The sequence below is a fragment of the Mastigoproctus giganteus genome, chromosome 11, assembly GCF_048544385.1.
Source record: "Mastigoproctus giganteus isolate SK-2022 chromosome 11, ASM4854438v1, whole genome shotgun sequence".
Taxonomy (NCBI): domain Eukaryota; kingdom Metazoa; phylum Arthropoda; class Arachnida; order Uropygi; family Thelyphonidae; genus Mastigoproctus; species Mastigoproctus giganteus.
In genome coordinates, this window is record NC_143585.1 from 131,003,363 (window position 1) to 131,022,135 (window position 18,773).

The 18,773-nt window shown below is 35.3% G+C and overlaps 1 protein-coding gene across 1 annotated transcript in view; it reads left to right on the forward strand.

Moving 5' to 3' along the window:
* The window catches only part of LOC150078435 (beta-TrCP-like), a 255,323-nt gene that overhangs the window by 35,405 nt on the left and 201,145 nt on the right, over positions 1–18,773 (forward strand). Inside the window, exon 3 of the mRNA XM_090384331.1 lies at positions 16,917–17,103. Within this exon, the coding sequence (XP_090240457.1) occupies positions 16,917–17,103 (187 nt within the window). The remainder of the gene's footprint in view (positions 1–16,916; positions 17,104–18,773) is intronic.

An 18,773-nucleotide genomic window follows, 5' to 3' on the forward strand; every position in this document is an offset into this window, starting at 1 on the left:
TTTCTTTTTCTGTGATTAATAGAAGTGAAAAGTAAATAACTAATTATCTTGTTATCATTTAATTACAAATTGATTAACTAATAATATATAAAAATAATTCTTTCACTTCAGAATGCACCTCTGAACATAATATTTTCTCATCACAGTATACTGTCATCACTTTCATAATGTAAGCTTACTTACTTTTTCTCAGATTTTAATAACAATTGAAAAATAACATGTATTTAACGTTTTTGATATGAATAATACAAGATGTGGCAATAAAGTTCCTGGACTGGTGCAATAAAAAAAGAACGAAAAGTGAAGAAGAAAAATAGTTTTATTTTTATTCAAAATAGTCAGTCATCACCTTATTGAATGTACTTACTGTTTTAAAAGTTTCTGAAAAGATTCAGCAAAGACATTGAAGGAGATGATGTTCAGTTCTACAGTTATGTTTTTCTCTGAGGGCAGTTTTCACCTCAGGAAATAGAAAGAAGTTTTCTGCTGCTAGATCGGGAGAGTAGAGTGGATTTTTAATTAGAAACGTCTTGGCAACAGTGTGGAATGGGTGGAGGCATTGTTGTTGAACGAGAACCAGCTGCCTTTCTTTCAAAATTGCAGCCTCACTCTAGTAAATGTGCTTCAGTAGTCTTTGAAGCACCTGTACATAGAATGCAGCACTGCCTCCCCTTCAGGTACAAATTCCTTGTGAGTCACATCCTGTTTGTGGAAAAACATGATCAGTGTCACCTTGATTCTGGACTTCTGTAAACAAAACTCTTTGGGCTTTAGTGATGATTCTGAAGTCCACTTTATGCCTTTGATGTTGCCTTGGGTGTTTCAGTATGGGTTATACTGAAACACAATGCTCATCTCCAGTGACAATACAGTCAGTGAAATTAAGATTGTCTTGACAAGTCTGGAGCCACCCGGGCTAGCCGGGTGGGTAAAGTGCTTGCCTGGCAACCCAAAGGTCGCGGGTTTGAATCCCGCCTCGGGCTTGGATCAGAGTACTGCAAAAACCTTGGGAGGTGCATTATGGCCACAGAAGCCGATGCGCCAACAACTACAAAAAAAAAAAAAAAAAAAAAAAAACAAGTCTGGATGACATTCTTCATTGTTTCTACTCATCTTTGAGACTGTGTCTCAAAGATGAGTAGAATTTAGAATTTAATGAATCATCTTATTCATATCCACCTCATCAGCCATCATTCTGAGGCACAACAGTTATTGTGGTTATAAAATTGTAGCACAGATCGTTGTGCCACAATTTCTTGAACTTCTGCAACTCTGGCCTTATTTCAAGAGGTTGATGGACACCACTTCTTGGATCCTCACATCTATCTTTGAACTGCTTGTACCATTCAAACACACTGGTATGATTTAATGTTTCATCACCATAAACAGTTTTTAGCATTCCATACATTTCTGTTGCAGATTTTCCCAGTTCAAAGCAAAATTTGATATTCATATACAATTATTTGGGACACATCGGGACTAGTGCATTTTGGCCAGATTAAGCAGCTTCCCCAATTATCCGAAGTTTCACGAAAATAGTTAAAAATACGATTTACCTGCCCCCCCTTTTTTACAATTGGTTCACTGTACAATCAAATCACGTTATGACGAACTCAACATAGTAAAGTACCGTTCACTATACGATGTGCAGTAAACACCGGCCATTGTGATCACGTTTGTGAATTGAATTTTAATTCTATTAAACAGCGATTCTAATTAGCAAAAATAGGAGGAATATTATCCACAGGCTATAAAAGGAAAGATATATTAAGCAGAAATTTACCCTTTATTACCTTACCAATTAAAAAATACGTGAAAATCGGAAGAATATACATGATAATCGGAATAATTGATACGTACTGTAATATGCACATACGAACTAGTTGACATTTCTGTTTACTGACATTTGTGGGTGGTGGTTAAAATTTAAAACAGTAAAAAGATAAGCAATCAGTAACAAAGAACACTGCACACACAAATTGCAAGTAACACAATACGCGCAAATGAGAACCGAGTAACGAGTTACAAAGCTTTAAAAATACGAATGAAGAGGAGATCTGAAAATTAATTTTTTTATATGATTGACGATTTCATTGAAGTGTAAACACATTTCACCATAATAACCCACAGAATTCCAGCTGTCGGTATTATCACAAATTCAGCAAGATCGAGTTTACTGTCCGTTTATGATAGATTTCACTAAAAGAAAAGCCCAATAAATAGGTGGCTTCTAATTGTTTTTATTGTTTTATGGTTGTGACCTCCAGAATTTCGACCGAACCACATAGTACCGTCGGAGACAATTGTAGGGTAATCTCCAGTGCTGCGGTCTCCCCCCCGATTAAACGGCATGCTGTCCCAATTAAGCGAAGTAAACCCTGTCCATTTTCTCGATTGGTTTCTGTTTTTTAAGATTTGCTCTAAATAAACGGCTGCCCCAATTAACCAGTGGCCCAAAAAACCGGAATCCACTGTATTACTCCATTGAAAATTTGACACAGAACATTAACACTACTAACAAAACTGGTTGTTACTTGCAACCTGTCAGCCTACTGGACAATCTCTGCACCACCGTCTGTTAGAGGAAGTTTGAACTATGACATACCACTTTTTCATTTATTTTCAAATTCATCAAACGTGACTGCAGCAGCCTAGGAACTTTATTACACACCTTTGTACAATAAGTAAATAGTAAGAAATTATGATTAATGTATTTAGTAAACTGCATTAGATTAGAGAACAAGGAGTGACTTTCATGAGTGTGATACAAGAACATTTAGTTTCTTTGCTTTCACAAGATGTTGTTCATTCATTCAATCAAAGAATGGCAATAAAAAGTATCCAGTGCTTCAGCTGAAATATACAATATATGGATAATCTATGTGATATGTATGAAAATCAGAAATAATAATTTCAGGATTTGTAATGGTCCAATTGCAATGAAATTTTGGAAACCCAACAAATGTTCCTAAATGAGCTAAATATAAATTTTTTCCAGAAAATCCATCCATTAGGAATCAAGTTATTACATGTGGACGGGCAAACAGACTTGAAGACAATAGGTGCTTTACACATGTATGCTAGTATACACAAAAAAAAAGCAAATACAATTCACATCTGTTTTTTTTTTTTTTAATTAATTTTTTTTTTTTAATTGAAAAGTTTGTTGCAGAATCTTTTGAAATATATTTGGTTTAAGAACAAAATTTCAGGGAAAGTATTCTATTGGAAACTATGTTATAAACTTACAAAAACCAGCTTTGAGTAAAAAAAAAAAAAAATGAGCTAGAACAAATGTGATTTATTAAAACAATAACTACTGTGATTCTTAAGATATTTTGTATATTTATTACTAACCAGGAACAAAAAAACTTGATAAATTTCTATCAGTGCCAGTTAGTTATTGGATTTTTAAAATTTTGTTTTTCTATACCTGTGCACTTTATGATTTACAGTTTATTGCAGAACTGCTTTGGAGTTAATGTTTGGATGTGATATGCCTGAACTTGTTTTTATTTTATAACTTCTAAAAATGATTATTTTTGTTAATATTATTATTTTTATTTTATTTTTCCATACATATTAATGAAATAGTCTTCTTCAATGTAGGGTAATGACAGATGGAAAGGAACTACTACAGTTACATCCATATGTTCCAACAAAGGCTACGAAAGCTACACTGCTACAAAATATACATTTTAAAGCCACATCTTTAAAAATATACAAAATTCAACAATAATTTATTTTCAACCATTTTAACATTTTATAAAATTTTAAACAGGATTTAGAGGTCATCTGCAAAGTGAAAGTTATACAGATTACTGAACGTAACTTCTCAGAAAATAAATCAGAGAAATTCTTCCTTAGCTTAACATTGGGGATACCTATTTATATTTATAGCTAATAGAGAGCTATAAATAGCTATAGTCCATATTCTCCACCCAGATTCCTTCCTACAGTCCTGGGCTGAGAATCTGGGCGGCTACACAGCTTTTCCCATCTGGAATCTGAGGGTCCAGTGCCAATAGCTCTCTTAAAGAGTGTGAGCTAGGGAGAGGAACAATTCCAGTATTTTATCAATTGTACAAAAATTTCTTATTGTGTATAATAGATATAATTCTGCTTTAAGTTTCTACATGTATTATCATATAAGACAAACTGAAAAATTGTGTTTTGGAAGCTGCTGTATATATACTATCTAAAACAATAAGACATGCTGGGCATCATGGATTTCTTGCACTGAATGCTGCATTGAACAAAATGGTCACTTTGAATAACTGCTTCAGGTTTCCTTTTAGAGCTTTATTTCAGTTTATTTTTATATTTTATAATTTATAATTAATAAATTATGATTAATATCGTGGGAATAGAGTTTTAAGACATATGCTTATAGAATTTTTATTCTTATTTTTAGTTGTAGAATATGCTCCTGTTCCGTGCAATTTTGAAATGCCTCATGCGTGTGTTTTGTATATTTTTTAAATTTATTTATTATTATCTCCATGCATACAATTATATGTAAGTGGAAATGTGTTTGTATAATTTTGAAATTGCTTAATAGTGTAGGAAATTTGAAATAAATTTAAAAGTAGAAGTAAGTAGTAGTACCGTGTGTGTGTGTGTGTGTGTGTGTGTGTGTGTGTGTGTGTGTGTGTGTGTGTGTGTGTGTGTGTGTGTGTGTGTGTGTGTGTGTGTGTGTGTGTGTGTGTTATGCATAATATGTCAGCATCTAAATGTACAGTAGACTTTCAGAATAATGGCACTTTCGGGGATTCAAGGTGCCATTATTTCGATTATTCCGTTATATGCAGGTGGTAGATGACTTTCATCAACTGGTGAAATACCACCACTTTGCTTATTGGAGGCTTGAAGTGGTGAAACCCATGTTTAGTCTCTAGAGCAAAGTTTCCAGCATCCCCCATACTTCTCCTTCAACCCATGCATGGTACTAAGTACTATAGGTTTTGATACTTTTCGTGTTTGGGGTTTTCATAAAAATATATATATATATATTTTTTTTTTTTTTTTTTTTTTGATTTGGTAGTTATTGGCGCATCGGCTTCTGTGGCCATATTGCACCTCCCAAGGTTTTTGCAGTACTTTGATTCAAGCCCGAGGCGGGAATCGAACCCGCGACCTTTGGGTTTCCGGGCAGGTACTTTACCCACTCGGCTAGCCCGGTCGGCGCATATATATATATAGAAAGTTTTATTTTTAATATATTTAATGCAGAAACAATGAGGCTAAATAAGAAATAGAGAGATTAAGAATGCAATTTTATTAACTCCCCATAAAAAAACATTAACAGGTTGACAATCCAATGTTATATTCTGCCATTAATACACTCCTACTTACACCCAGTTCCATTATCTTTATTATATCAAGCTTAGTCTGTGCAGGTAGCACAGTAGTATCGTCACCATCCTCCCCGCAATGGGGGGAAAAGGCCCGGGTTCAAATCCTGTTAATGACTCAAGAAACTTTTTTGGGCTTTTTTCACTCCGTGGCTGAGTTAATTAGTCTCAGGCGTAGATAGCAAGGTTTTTTTCCCCAGAAACTTGGAGTTTTCATCCTACAAAACAGGCAAATCAACCAGAGAACACATGCAATTTACAGACACAATACCCTGTACTTAACAAGTACAGGTCACTGTTGAACAAAAGCCGAGAATTAGGGTTGAATTTGAAAGTGTCTGCAATTCTGCCCAGACACGATAGAAGGGAGTATATGATGAGAGCCTTGTCGATCGGTTCGGCCCTGGAAAGAATGTGCAAGGCTCAAGGGGTAGAATATTTTCAGCCTGGACTGTACTTGTTAACAGGAGAGACTGCTTCTATAGGGATGGGATACACTTAAATAGAAAGGGTGCAAGAATATGCTGATGCTATCGAGGCAGAGTTAGGTGGGTCAGAAAACTGATAGCTTGGGGGGATACAAGGACTAATAGTTTAACAGTAGCCATAGGCAGAGGTGAAGGTGATTCTTGCACAACCTCTATTAGAATAAGTAACGACCTGGAGCGTGGGGTGTTGCGGTTTTCAGGGACGGATGGCAGTGATCCTGAAATAGGTGGGTATATGGGATGTGTTAGGGTAACTAGGAGTAGGAGCATGTATGCTTGCATGTATACCAATGCTAGAAGTATAGTAAATGAATTTGATGAATTTGAAGTGTTGGTCAAGACATCAAAGGCAGATATTGTTGGGATAGCAGACACATGATGTCACACAGATATAAGGAATGCTGAACTGGAATTTGAGGAGTACAATGTGTACAGAAAGGATAGACAGGATAGAAAGGGAGGAGGTGTTATGCTGTTAATTAAGAAAAACATAAAATCAAAAGAAGTACATCCGGTTGATATAGATGAACAGTGCACTGTTGAGTCAGTTTGGTGTGACATAAGCACTGTGAAAGCAAAAATAAGAGTAGGAGTGTGTTATAGGCCTAATGACTCGAATGAGTACAATGAACAATTGTACAGAGAAATAGAGTGGGCTAGTAAATCAGAATGTCTTATAATGGGGGATTTTAACTTCCCAGATATTGACTGGAACTTGTTGGTTGGTCACTCACACACTAGTCAGTTTTTTTTTTGGATTTATTGGATGATTGTTTTCTGCAGCAGCATGTTCGGGGGGCAACCAGAGAAAGTAATACTCTTGATCTGGTTATCAGCAGTGATCATTCGTGTATTAAGAATTTGCAGATAAAGGAACCACTAGGTGGCAGTGATCACAGTGTACTGATGTGGGATTTACTTAAAGATATAATTACCATCAGGGGTAAAAGAAAGGGTTTTTGCTTCCGTAAAGGTGAGTACAGTGGTCTCCGACAGTTTTTAAATTCTGTTCACTGGGATCAACTGACGATGTTACCAACAGTAAATTCTAAGTGGGAAGCATTCAAGGAATTAATCGCGGATGCTACTAAAAGTTTTAGGCCTAAATGGTTATTTAATGAACTAATGAGACTTGTAACAGAGAAGAAAAATGCATGGGATGCATATAAATTATCAAGCGACTCAGAAGCCTATGGCAGATATAAGCTAGTCTGTAATCAGGTCACAAAGGAGGTTAGGCAGGCAAAGGCAGATTACGAGAAATCCTTCGCAAAAGATGCTAAGAAAAACAGCAAGGATTTCTTTACTTATATAAACTCTAAAAGGAAGGGGATGAATCTGATTGGTCCACTTGACATCGATGGTTCGACTGTTGATGATCCTGCTCAGATAGCAAACAAACTGAATGAGTATTTTGCATCTACATTCACACATGAGGAATTATTAAGGTTTGAAAATGGCAGAAGGTTATCAAATTGTAGCAGGATACTTAATGATTTTGTAATAACTTAGAGCAAAGTGGAGGAGAAATTGTTGAAATTCAACATAAGAAAAGCACCTGGGGTGGATGGGATCTATCCAGTTATATTAAAGGAGGCGGCAAAGCAACTAAGCAAAACCTTAGCCATAATTATGAAAGCATCCTTGGACTCAGGGGTGGTTCCCATGGACTGGAGATATGCAAATGTGTCCCCAATTCACAAAGGGGGATCGAAGGATGACACGAATAATTACAGACCAGTTAGTTTAACTTCTGTTCCTGGTAAAATAATGGAGTCACTGGTTAAAGATGCATTGCAGGATCATCTAGACAAGATTGCAGCAATAATTCAGACACAGCATGGGTTTGTTAAGGGAAAGTCTTGTCTGACAAATTTGATAGGATATTATAATGTGGTTACAAAGGAGCTGGATGAAGAAAATAATTTTGATATCATATATTTGGATTTCAGGAAAGCTTTTGACACTGTTGCGCATGGAAGGCTATTATACAAATTGGAGCAGAATAGTATTAAGGGTAAGTTGCTACAATGGATAAAAGGATGGTTAAGTGGGAGAAGACAGAGGGTGGTAATCAATGGGTGCTGCTCTTCGTGGACTAAAGTTATTAGTGGAGTCCCACAGGGTTCGGTGTTAGGTCCACTGTTGTTTTGTATATTTATCAATGATATTGATGAAGGTATATCAGGCTTAATGTTGAAGTTTGCAGATGATACAAAGGTTGGTAGGGTTGTTAATCACAGTAATGGCAGTGTGCTACTGCAACAGGATCTAGATAATTTGGGCAGATGGGCTAAGAAGTGGCAACTGAAGTTTAACCTTGACAAATGCAAAGTACTGCATATGGGTTGAAGTAACCCCAGAGAAACGTACCAACTGTGTGGTACTACACTTAAGGTGGTAGAAAATGAAAAAGACCTGGGAGTAATTGTGCAGTCAGATATGAAGTTTTCTGAGCAATGCAGACAGGCTGCCAGGGCAGGTCATGGGATGTTGTCAATGATATATAGGAATTTTGCTAGCAGGGAGAAGGAGGCGATTGTCCCTCTGTATAAGGCAATGGTCAGGTGTCGCCTTGAGTACTGCGTACAAGTCTGGAGGCCTCATTTTAGGAAGGATGTAGATTTACTTGAGCGTGTATAGAGAAGGGCAACAAGATTGGTGAGGGGAATGAAGGGATCCTCTTACCAAGAGAGGCTTAAGTTCCGCAAATTGCAGTGGCTGGAGACTAGGCACCTGCCCGGTGATCTGATTGAGATGTATAAGGCCTTGAATGGGTTGAGCACGCTGAATTCTGATGGGATCCTTCCACTTGTTCAGATTACGAACCTAACGGGGCATAAATTCAAATTAAGAAAAAACAGATGTAGATGTGCAGAAATTTGCCTTTAGCCAGCGGGTGGTTAATTGCTGGAACAAACTTCCATCTGTCGTTGTGGAAGTTGACAGGTTGAATAAATTTAAGGAGGAACTGGACAGGCATTTGGAGGGAATGGTGTGATTTTTTTTCCTTTTTTTGTTTTTTTTTTTTTTTTTTTTTGGCTGATGCTGCATAAGCTCATACACATGCTTTCTTGCATCACATGCCACCACTACTACATGTGTATATGAATTAACTTTCTAGGTCACCCTAATGAAATTGTTTGGATTATATCAAATTTGTCAACTAAGCTTTAATGTTCCTCTTTTCTTCTCTGTATGAAGTTTATTAACTTTAGGAGCAATAGTGAGGGTTTTTTTTTAAATAAATGTAAAACAATGGTAAAATCCATGATATCAGTACAGAATTCACTTTCAAAATGCCAGATGTAAACAAATACAGTAATCACATGACTTGCCGTTTTATTTTTTCCTGCCACTGCAAGACATCTGCGCTGTATGTAAACATCCAATCTCAATATGCCGTTAGCTTGAATGTTCCATTATTTGGGATGCCATTATTTCAACAGTCTCCTGTATTTATACATTATCTGCATGCATGTTTTATTTTAAAATTTCATATGTTTAATACAGCAGAAAATTAAAATTAAGCTTAAAAGGAAAGCACTAATCGTATTTAATATATATGGCTCATCCTCCTGTAACATGCAACATATGTTCTGAAAAATGGCACACAATAGAAATGCATGCTGTATGCACAATTTGAAAAAAACAGGGATAGGTTCCATAAAAGCTACGAAATGTATGTACTTAGCCCAATTTTCAAACTTATTTTTATGAATCCATGATTAGAAAATAACATATTCACGCAAACATTATTAAATAAATAATTATTGTTTTGTTGTATTGGTCTAGTTTTTAAAAGAATGAATATAATGCTGCAATTGCTTGTATTGCTACTGTGCATCATGGGTTGAAGGTTGGAAAGATGAAGGAAGGTACTTGTTAACATTACACTTGAATTTCTGTAGATGGTAATTTTCAGGTAATGTGTATGAAGGGAGGTTGTTCCAGAAAACGGAAGTTGAAGGAATAAGTGAGAAAGAAGGAAAGTTGGTTTTGCATTTGAAGTTTGATGAACAGTTCCCTTGGAAATATCTACAATTTCTCTTGGAAAGGGAAATCTATAATTCTATTGGAACTATCCAAACTAGAGTTTGAACAGGCTAAGAGTAGAAAACTTGCTTCTTGCCCTAATGGTAGCCGAGCATTCTGGTCTCTTGCCAAAGCTATTGGCCGCAACTTTTCCCCATCTCTGCTCCCACCTCTGTCAAAACCAGATGATTCTATTGTCACTTTAGCCAAGGATAAAGCTGACCAGCTAGCATCTCATTTTCTTCCAACTCATGTATTAATGATCTTGGTAAAACACCTTCCACCATTCCAAACACACTCCATTCAATGCTTCATGTGGTCTTCCGTCAAAAGGATGTCAGAAGGATTTTGACGAACCTTGATGTGCTTAGAAAGCTTCAGGTACTGATGGTATTCCTCGATTTGTTCTCAAAACCTGTACTCCTGAACTTACTGCTGAATTTTTTCACTTTTTTTATTCCATAGGTGTTTTTTTTCCTTCTGTTTTTTTTTTGAAATTTGCTCATATCCAGCCAGTTCCTAAAAAGGGTGACAAATCCCTCCTATCCAAATAGCACAGGCTTCTTGATTAGACCGGGGTTCGAGCCCGTGACCACCAAATACGGAGGATGCAGAAAGGTCAGGGAATGACCACCGCATATTCCCGGAGCAATATGGCCTAGTTGCTAATGCTCGTAAAAAACCAAATAACAACTTAACAACCCTCCCACCCAATTATCATCCCATTGCAGTTACTTCTACTCTTTCTAAAGTAATGGAGAAATCAATTAACTGCCAACTCTTAAACTAGTTAGAAACCTTCCGTGTGATCACTGATTGCCAGTATGGATTCCGTCAGTGTTGATCCACTGGTGATATTCTGGCTTATGTTACCCATTTATGGACAAATTCAGTGGAAAAGTTTGGTGAAACGCAAGCAGTTACTCTTGACATCTCAAAGGCTTTCGATCGTATTTGGCATAAAGGCCTTCTAAACAAGCTTCCATCTTATGGTTTGCCAACTGTTTTTTGTAATTGGTTATCCAGTTTTCTCTCTGACCGCTCACTGAGGGTGATGGTAAATGGCTCTCTTGTCTTTTAACTTCTCCACTAATGCTGATGTTCCCCAATATTCAGTTCTTTCCCCACTATTTTTCTCTTCTATATTAATGACCATCCATTGACCAGAAATGCTATCCACAGTTTTACTGATGATAGCAGATTGCATTCCACTTTCCAGTTTTAGAAACCTCAACCTCGACTTCTCGATTATCCACTACCAATTCCTTAAATGCTGATCTCCATACAATTCTCCAGTGGGGCAGTGACAACTTGTTGATTTCAATCCTTCTAAAACTCAGTCCTGTCTTATATCTTGTAAAAAGCTTCTTCTGCTCCTATACTTATCTTTGGTGATACTCCGATTTCTAGGCAAGATGATATATCTCTTTTGGGATTACTGACTTCTAATCTCTCTTGGCACAAGCACATTACAAATGTTGCTTCCTCTGCATCTAAAAAACTTGGTTTTCTCTTTCGTTCTCGGCATTACTTTTCTTACAAACAGCTGTTCACTCTGTGCAAATCCACCCTACCATGGAATATTGTTCCCACAACCCTGGCTGTGCTCCCAAAACCTCTCTCAGGCTTCTAGATTCCATAAAGAAGTGGACAGTCAAGTTAAAGTGTTTTATATTGCTTGATTTTAACATTTTCTTCCTCCACTTGCACCTTTTTATGTGCACATTTGCATTCTTGTTTTGTCAGGTATTGTTATCAATTGTTTATTTTATCAATTAAACTGTGTCCCGAAGTGATCACATTAAGTGGCATCCACTGTATTTGTTTTGATCACTGTGCAAATTTAAGAAATTATTACATAGCTATAACTTCCTTTTTTTTGCTAAGTCGGAGCCTAATTACACTAGCCAACACGATTTTTACCTCCAAGAACTTAAATGCTGTTTTTTAACCAATTTTTATGCATAGATTTCGAAAATCACCATGATAGTTTCACATCATCACAGTTATTAAATATAGAGGAAGTTATGTTTTATGTGAGCCAATATGAGGAAAATATGCCAATTTCACATAATCTAGCCAGTAATGTATGGTATACTGATTTATTTAACAGATATAAGCTAATTCTCTTAATTTTAGCAATCAATTCTAGCCTTGGTTTTCTTGTGATAAACATAATCAGACCTCTACCTATGATTCTTAGGTTCCAATTCCAATGCAACAATTTACAATTTGAAGAGAGCACACTTGGTATTTTTGGTGAGGATTTTTGTTGCCTGTGCCAAGGTTTTCCAAGTATTAACTGATCGTGACATGTTCTCAGAGTTGTAAATCTATCCTCCAAACAGTAATGGGGAAGATAATAGTGATCAAGTTCAAGTTGAGGATTCCCTGGAAGCCTCCACTTCACAAGATGTCAACTATCAGCCAGTAAGTTCAGGTAGTGAGGTACATTTAATTAAACAAGATGAGTTGAATGATTCGGTTTGAGACTTAAATTTTCTGAAAGAACAAGCTGAACTATTAGGTTCTAGGTTACTACAGTGGAATATACTCACAGCAGGAACAAAGATTTCAGTGTTTCGGAAAAGACATGAAATTTTTTTGAAATATTTCGCTACATAGGACAGTATGTGTTTTTACAAAGACACTATTGGACTTCTGAAAGAACTAGATGTTGTGCATAAGTCAGATGAATGGCATTTATTTATAGATGCCTCGAAATTAAGTTTAAAAGCAGTTTTGCTTCATAATGGCATTGAATTTCCATCAGTTCCTGTGTTTCATTCAGTTGGACTTAAAGAAAGTCATGAAAGCATGTCTAAGGTTCTAAAATGCTAGGATTATGGTTGGAACCTATGCAGTGATCTGGTTATTGGTTTGTTTGTTGGTTTGCATGGGGGTTCACAAAATGTTGTTTTTTGTGTTTGTGGGACAGCTGTGTGACAGAAGAACATTATGTTGTGCAACATTGTGACAAGCAGGACGAGTTCATACCAGGACAATGTAATGTAAAATATATTCCTTTAGTGCAATCAAACAAGGTTCTTCTTCACTCCTGCACATCAAACATGATGAAAAATTTCTTGAAGGGACTAGATAAAGAGGGTAACAGATTTTCATACTTGAGAAGTGTTTCCTAATTTAACATTAGATAGTATGAATCAGAGCTGTAATACTCAATATGTTCTACGTTGATAATAATATTAGTAAATTAATAAGAGGAGTTTACCTCAATATAGTACGTGGAACACTTCCGTATGATACCCTCCAGAAATTAAAACGGAAAAAACGAAAAAATCGACAACTTACCGGTCCATTAAAGTAAAATATAAATAATTAAAGTAAAATATAAATAATTAAAGTAAAATATAAATAATTAAATAATCAATTTAACACAATTCAAAATCAATTCAAAACAATTAAAATTAAAATTAACGCAATTAAAAGAATAACAAAAATATTCAAAACGATCTTTCTTCCTGAAGCTGACAATGCTTTTCGACCGACTGTCGTGATCACAGGAATGAAAATCACCGAATCAGGCTAAACCTGCAACTTAAATAGTGATTATGTGTCTTCGCGCATGCGCGTAAAGGTCCACGCATCGGAGATCAAATATGGCCGCCGAACATTAACAGAATTCTCGTGTAATTTAATTTCAATGGTTTCTGCAATTAATAGTCGCGTATAATTACGTTGAACGTTAAGTATTTTGGCCTCGTTAAATAAAAAAAGTATGTTTTTCTTTAATGGCATGAAAGGCTAATTCTGACGCTGCTGAACGAGAAGCACGAACTGAGGCTTCGTGTTGATTTACACGAATATTAAGAGAAAACCGCGTCGAACCCTGATAAGACGAGTCGCAATCACCGCAAGAAATGTTGTATACTAGATCATTAATTTGTGTTGCGAACGCGGAAAGAACCGAGCGATTGTTCAGTATAGTGTGTAACTTCCGTATAGGCCTAGCTATAATTTTAAATTCGGTATCTTTAAAGAATCTGTTAAGCTGTTTGTGCCACTGTTCAACGTATGGGACAGAAATAAAGTATTTTTTGATATTACTATTGTTGATTGGTGCAGTATTTTGTATCCTATCCTTAGCTTGTACCCTAATTCGATTTATTGTGTTAATGGGATAACCCCTGTTCAAGAATCTGCTAGTTAATATTTGTATTTCTGAGTCCAAAGCAGAATCCGTCGTTGAATATTTATAGGCATTTAGAAATTGATTAAAGATAATCGATCTTTTGTAGGTGAACGGGTGGTAGCTATTATAATGTAGAAGCATACCGGTGTTTGTGGGTTTTCGATAGATGCTAAATTGTATTTTGTTCGAGTCCCGGGTAAGCGTGAAATTTAGAAAGTTTAATGATTTTGTATCCGTATCTTCCCTTTCCAATGTAAATTTGAGTCTAGAATGAATATTATTAAACGAATGTAAAATGTCTTGGATAGTACTACTATCGGTAATAACTAGAACATCGTCTAAATACCTCCCATAGTATGTGATACGGGGACGAAAAGGTGTCAAATGTATCTGCTCAATCGTTGAGAGATAGATCTCTGACATTAAGCCACTCAGGCTCAAACCCATTGGTAATCCAAAAATTTGTTTGTACACCTTGTCTCGAAAGGTGATGTAGTTAGCCTCAACTAATAGTTTAATTAAGTGAAAAATTTCCTTAATAGGCAGCTTCGTATAATTAATCGGTGTCGAGTTTTTATTTAACATATCCCAAATAATATCTAATGTGTATTCAACGTTTACATTCGTATATAATGAGGTAACATCTAATGAGAATAAATTGTCATTGTCGCCGAGTCTACAGTCTTTAAGATTATTAAAATTATTAAGATTATTAGCCTGATTCGGTGATTTTCATTCCTGTGATCACGACAGTCGGTCGAAAAGCATTGTCAGCTTCAGGAAGGAAGATCGTTTTGAATATTTTCGTTATTCTTTTAATTGCGTTAATTTTAATTTTAATTGTTTTGAATTGATTTTGAATTGTGTTAAATTGATTATTTAATTATTTATATTTTACTTTAATTATTTATATTTTACTTTAATGGACCGGTAAGTTGTCGATTTTTTTCGTTTTTTCCGTTTTAATTTCTGGAGGGTATCATACGGAAGTGTTCCACGTACTATATTGAGGTAAACTCCTCTTATTAATTTACTAATTTAACATAAACTAATTTAACATTAACATAAGGAAAGAATTTTTATAGGACTTCAAATTAGGAAACTCCTGAGAGATGATGTTTTAAACCCAGTTAAAGGAAGTTGAATTGGCATCTTGGCAATCATTTAAGACGGTAATACATGTTTTTTTGGGTATTGGGAAAGAAGAAACTATGAAATGTTGGTGTCTAATTTACTTGAGTGCTACAAAAACATGGGCTGTCGAATGCTGCTGAAAAATCAGTTTCTTCATTCTCATCTCGAATTTTATCCCAAAAATCTGGGAGATGTGAGTGGTGAACATCTCTAGTGTTATCAGTGGGGAGCAGTTTCGTCAAGATATTTCCAAGATGGAAAAGTGGTACCAAGGTTGCTGGGATCCTGCAATGATGGTGGAATTACTGCTGGTTCCTTGTGAGGGAGAGTAAGCAGGAATACACAAGAAAATCCCTTAGTAGCAAACATTTTTTAGGGACAATTACAAGTATGCTGATTATCTATTATTGAAATATAACTATTTTGCTGTAATTTATGATAATTTTTCGGAAGTTATTATTATTATTATTATTAGCCATATGGTGCAAAGTAGCCTGAGGCTTATGCTGCTACACCAGCCAAAAAAAATTCCTGAGTTATCCTGAGAGAGAGAGAGAGTCAGAAGTAGAAAGGAATCACCAAGAAAGAGAAGAAAGATGATATCCAGCCCAGGACCCTGGGTGTGCCAAGCCCATACTCACCAGATGCGAGCCCAGTTAAATGAGTTATAGAGAATGTATAATATTTTTTTACACTTGTATTACAAACTTGAATTATATGTTTATATCCCTTTATTTTAATATAAAACGTTGGTACATCTTTTGATGTAGATGTGATAGAGACTTTTTATGGTAATTTTCAGAATCAGCGTGTTTATTTCCTCCAGAATAAGATATTTTCATTGTGAACATATGACAAAAAATATATTTTTTTGACTTTGACTGACTTTGATTTAATAGACTTTGAAAATAATGGACAGTGTCCACTAACTTGTCATCTGTATGGAACCTGGTTGGTGACATAACTTTCTCATTCTAAAGGTATTTTCATTGTCAAAGAGCCTAGATTTTCCTCAATCTTACGAACATGCCAAGCATCATTGGGAGTCAGTTGAACCTCCGGTGAAGGTATTGAAGAGCTCATCAGACTCTGAATAAACTTTAGGGACAATTTCCACTGCCACTATATGACACAAAAAAGTTTAGAACTCTTCTACTCCACACAACTGATAAGTGATCAAAAATATGGTATTACATTATCTAATAATATTATTTCATTTTTTAATCATAACATAATATTCCATTCTAGCAACTGTATGTTTTTCGTTTGAGTTTAACAGACAGCTAGGTTTATCCCACATGCCTTACCCCCCATTTAGTCCATTAAAGTTAGGTTTTATTAATATTTTTAGTGATTAAAGTGATATTTTTGAATGGATTAGTTACCAGAATGTCAATTTTATGCAGCTTCATCCAGCATTTGAATGTGGGTATTCCTTACGAATATAGACATTGTTTCCTTTTATTAAATAATAATGTGTTGAAACCATTTATTCAAGAACTCCCAGAAAAATAAAGCACTGATAATCAGGCTCTGACTTTAGAAAAAATAAAAGGAAGTTATAACTATATATATAAAACATTGGCTTAATTTTGGCCAAATATGATACTTTTTTTTGTTTTTTTTTAAAATCCAAATAAATATATATATATATATATATACCTGGAGTTATAAAACCTTTATAAAAAATATCAATTGAAGTTACTCTCTTATATTTGTAAAGGAAGCCTATTTGAAATTTTTTTTTTGCAGAAAAAGGATTGGATCATGTGGCAGAAAATATATTATCATACTTAGATGCCAAATCACTTTGTGCTGCAGAACTTGTATGTAAGGAATGGCACCGAGTGATATCAGAAGGCATGCTCTGGAAAAAATTAATCGAACGAAGAGTTAGAACAGATTCACTTTGGAAAGGGCTAGCCGAAAGAAGAGGATGGTAAGTTTTCTGTGAAAGAGCTTACAATTATTATAGGACTAATGTGCATTTGGTTATGGAAGCTGCATTTGTCTATATAAAGATGATTGTAAATTCACTCAACCAGTATTGTTGACTAATTTTCCTCCAGAAAAATACAATTTACATTGTTATATCGTTTATCAGGTACTAAGATACTGAATTATACGTGCTTTGACTGACTGTGTTTCGAGCACTCATGACTACTAAATACAGTAATGTTCTTGTATCTCTCTACCTTGTGAACTCCTCTGACTTATCTGGTTGTCCTGGAGTATAAACAGAAAAATTTATTTTAACGTGTTATGTTATGCATAGGATATTAATCATAAACCATTGTATCAGTTGTATATAAACTGTTTTAGAGCAAAATTGAATTATATATATTCCATTAGTTCAGCAGCTGGACATGTGCAAAACAAATGGCCACACCTGCAGATAACAGTTCTGCCTAGAACTGATATATAATAATAGATGACAAATACATATTTGATGCTTTAGTTTGCATTCAGTGATGCAATTTTTGAGAACAGACCATTGGTGATAGCTCAGTTGCTACATGTTGCTAGAGTCAGTGCCTGTGACTACAATGAAGTAGTTAGGATGAACTATAAAAGCATTATCAGCCTTCTGTTTCAGGAATAAGGAAGAACATCCTCACCCCAGTATCAATAGATGCATGCTGCCCACTTTACAAGTCTTTTAGGGCACACTCTGATGTAGCTGGCTCAAAAACTGAAAGTATAGTAGGAACTGTAGTGTATTCCCAAATGTAATGATAGTGCAATTATCCCACAGTGGAATTATAGGGAATACAGCTTGTCTTAGAATAAATGCATGACTTAGGACATAAGCAATGTAACATGCCACTAAGAACAGAAAACCTCACTCTGAAATTGTAATACTCAATCAGTTAAAAATATTTCTGTTAGAATGGTCTACCTATGAAATGGAACTTAAATATTCCTTTACAACAACTGTTTAATTAATTAAAGAATTATTAAGAGATAGGAAAAACATTGCAGACATCTACATAAAGGGCTAATAAACTGCAATAACCAGCTCTAATGTAGTTAGCCAATAAAAACAAGTAAAAATAATATGCAGCCTTCGATACTGATGCATTATAGCCACAGCAGCTGACGTGCATTAAAAATCAAAACAACCAACTAGCCCATAAGGTAAAGCAGTTTATTTTGTTATTAAATATTGTACTGGATATTGTTTTATTTTGTAGTTTCCAGCTGAATGAATGAATCTAGAATAGTGTCATACTGGAACACTGTTACAGAATTGTTGGAACACAATTCTCTAACAGTGTTCCAGAATTGGGTGAGAAATTTTTTGTAATTGCATTACCATTGTGAAGTTTTATATATCGATAGTATAGATATTTAGATATAAAGATGCTAAAAGGTTTTGTCTGTTAACAGATCTGAAGTTATGAACAGTCAAACTGTTGGCTGCTTCTTCCAATTGTAGGTGATAGCGTTCCTTTTCAAGTCAGGATAAAACTCATCTGTTCAGATTCGTGAAAAATTAAGGAAACTATTAACAAGACACTGTTGATATAAGCTATGTTCGTAAAATGGCTTGCATGTTTATAAGGAATCACTGACATTTGTGACCTGTCAAGGACAAAATATCAAAGT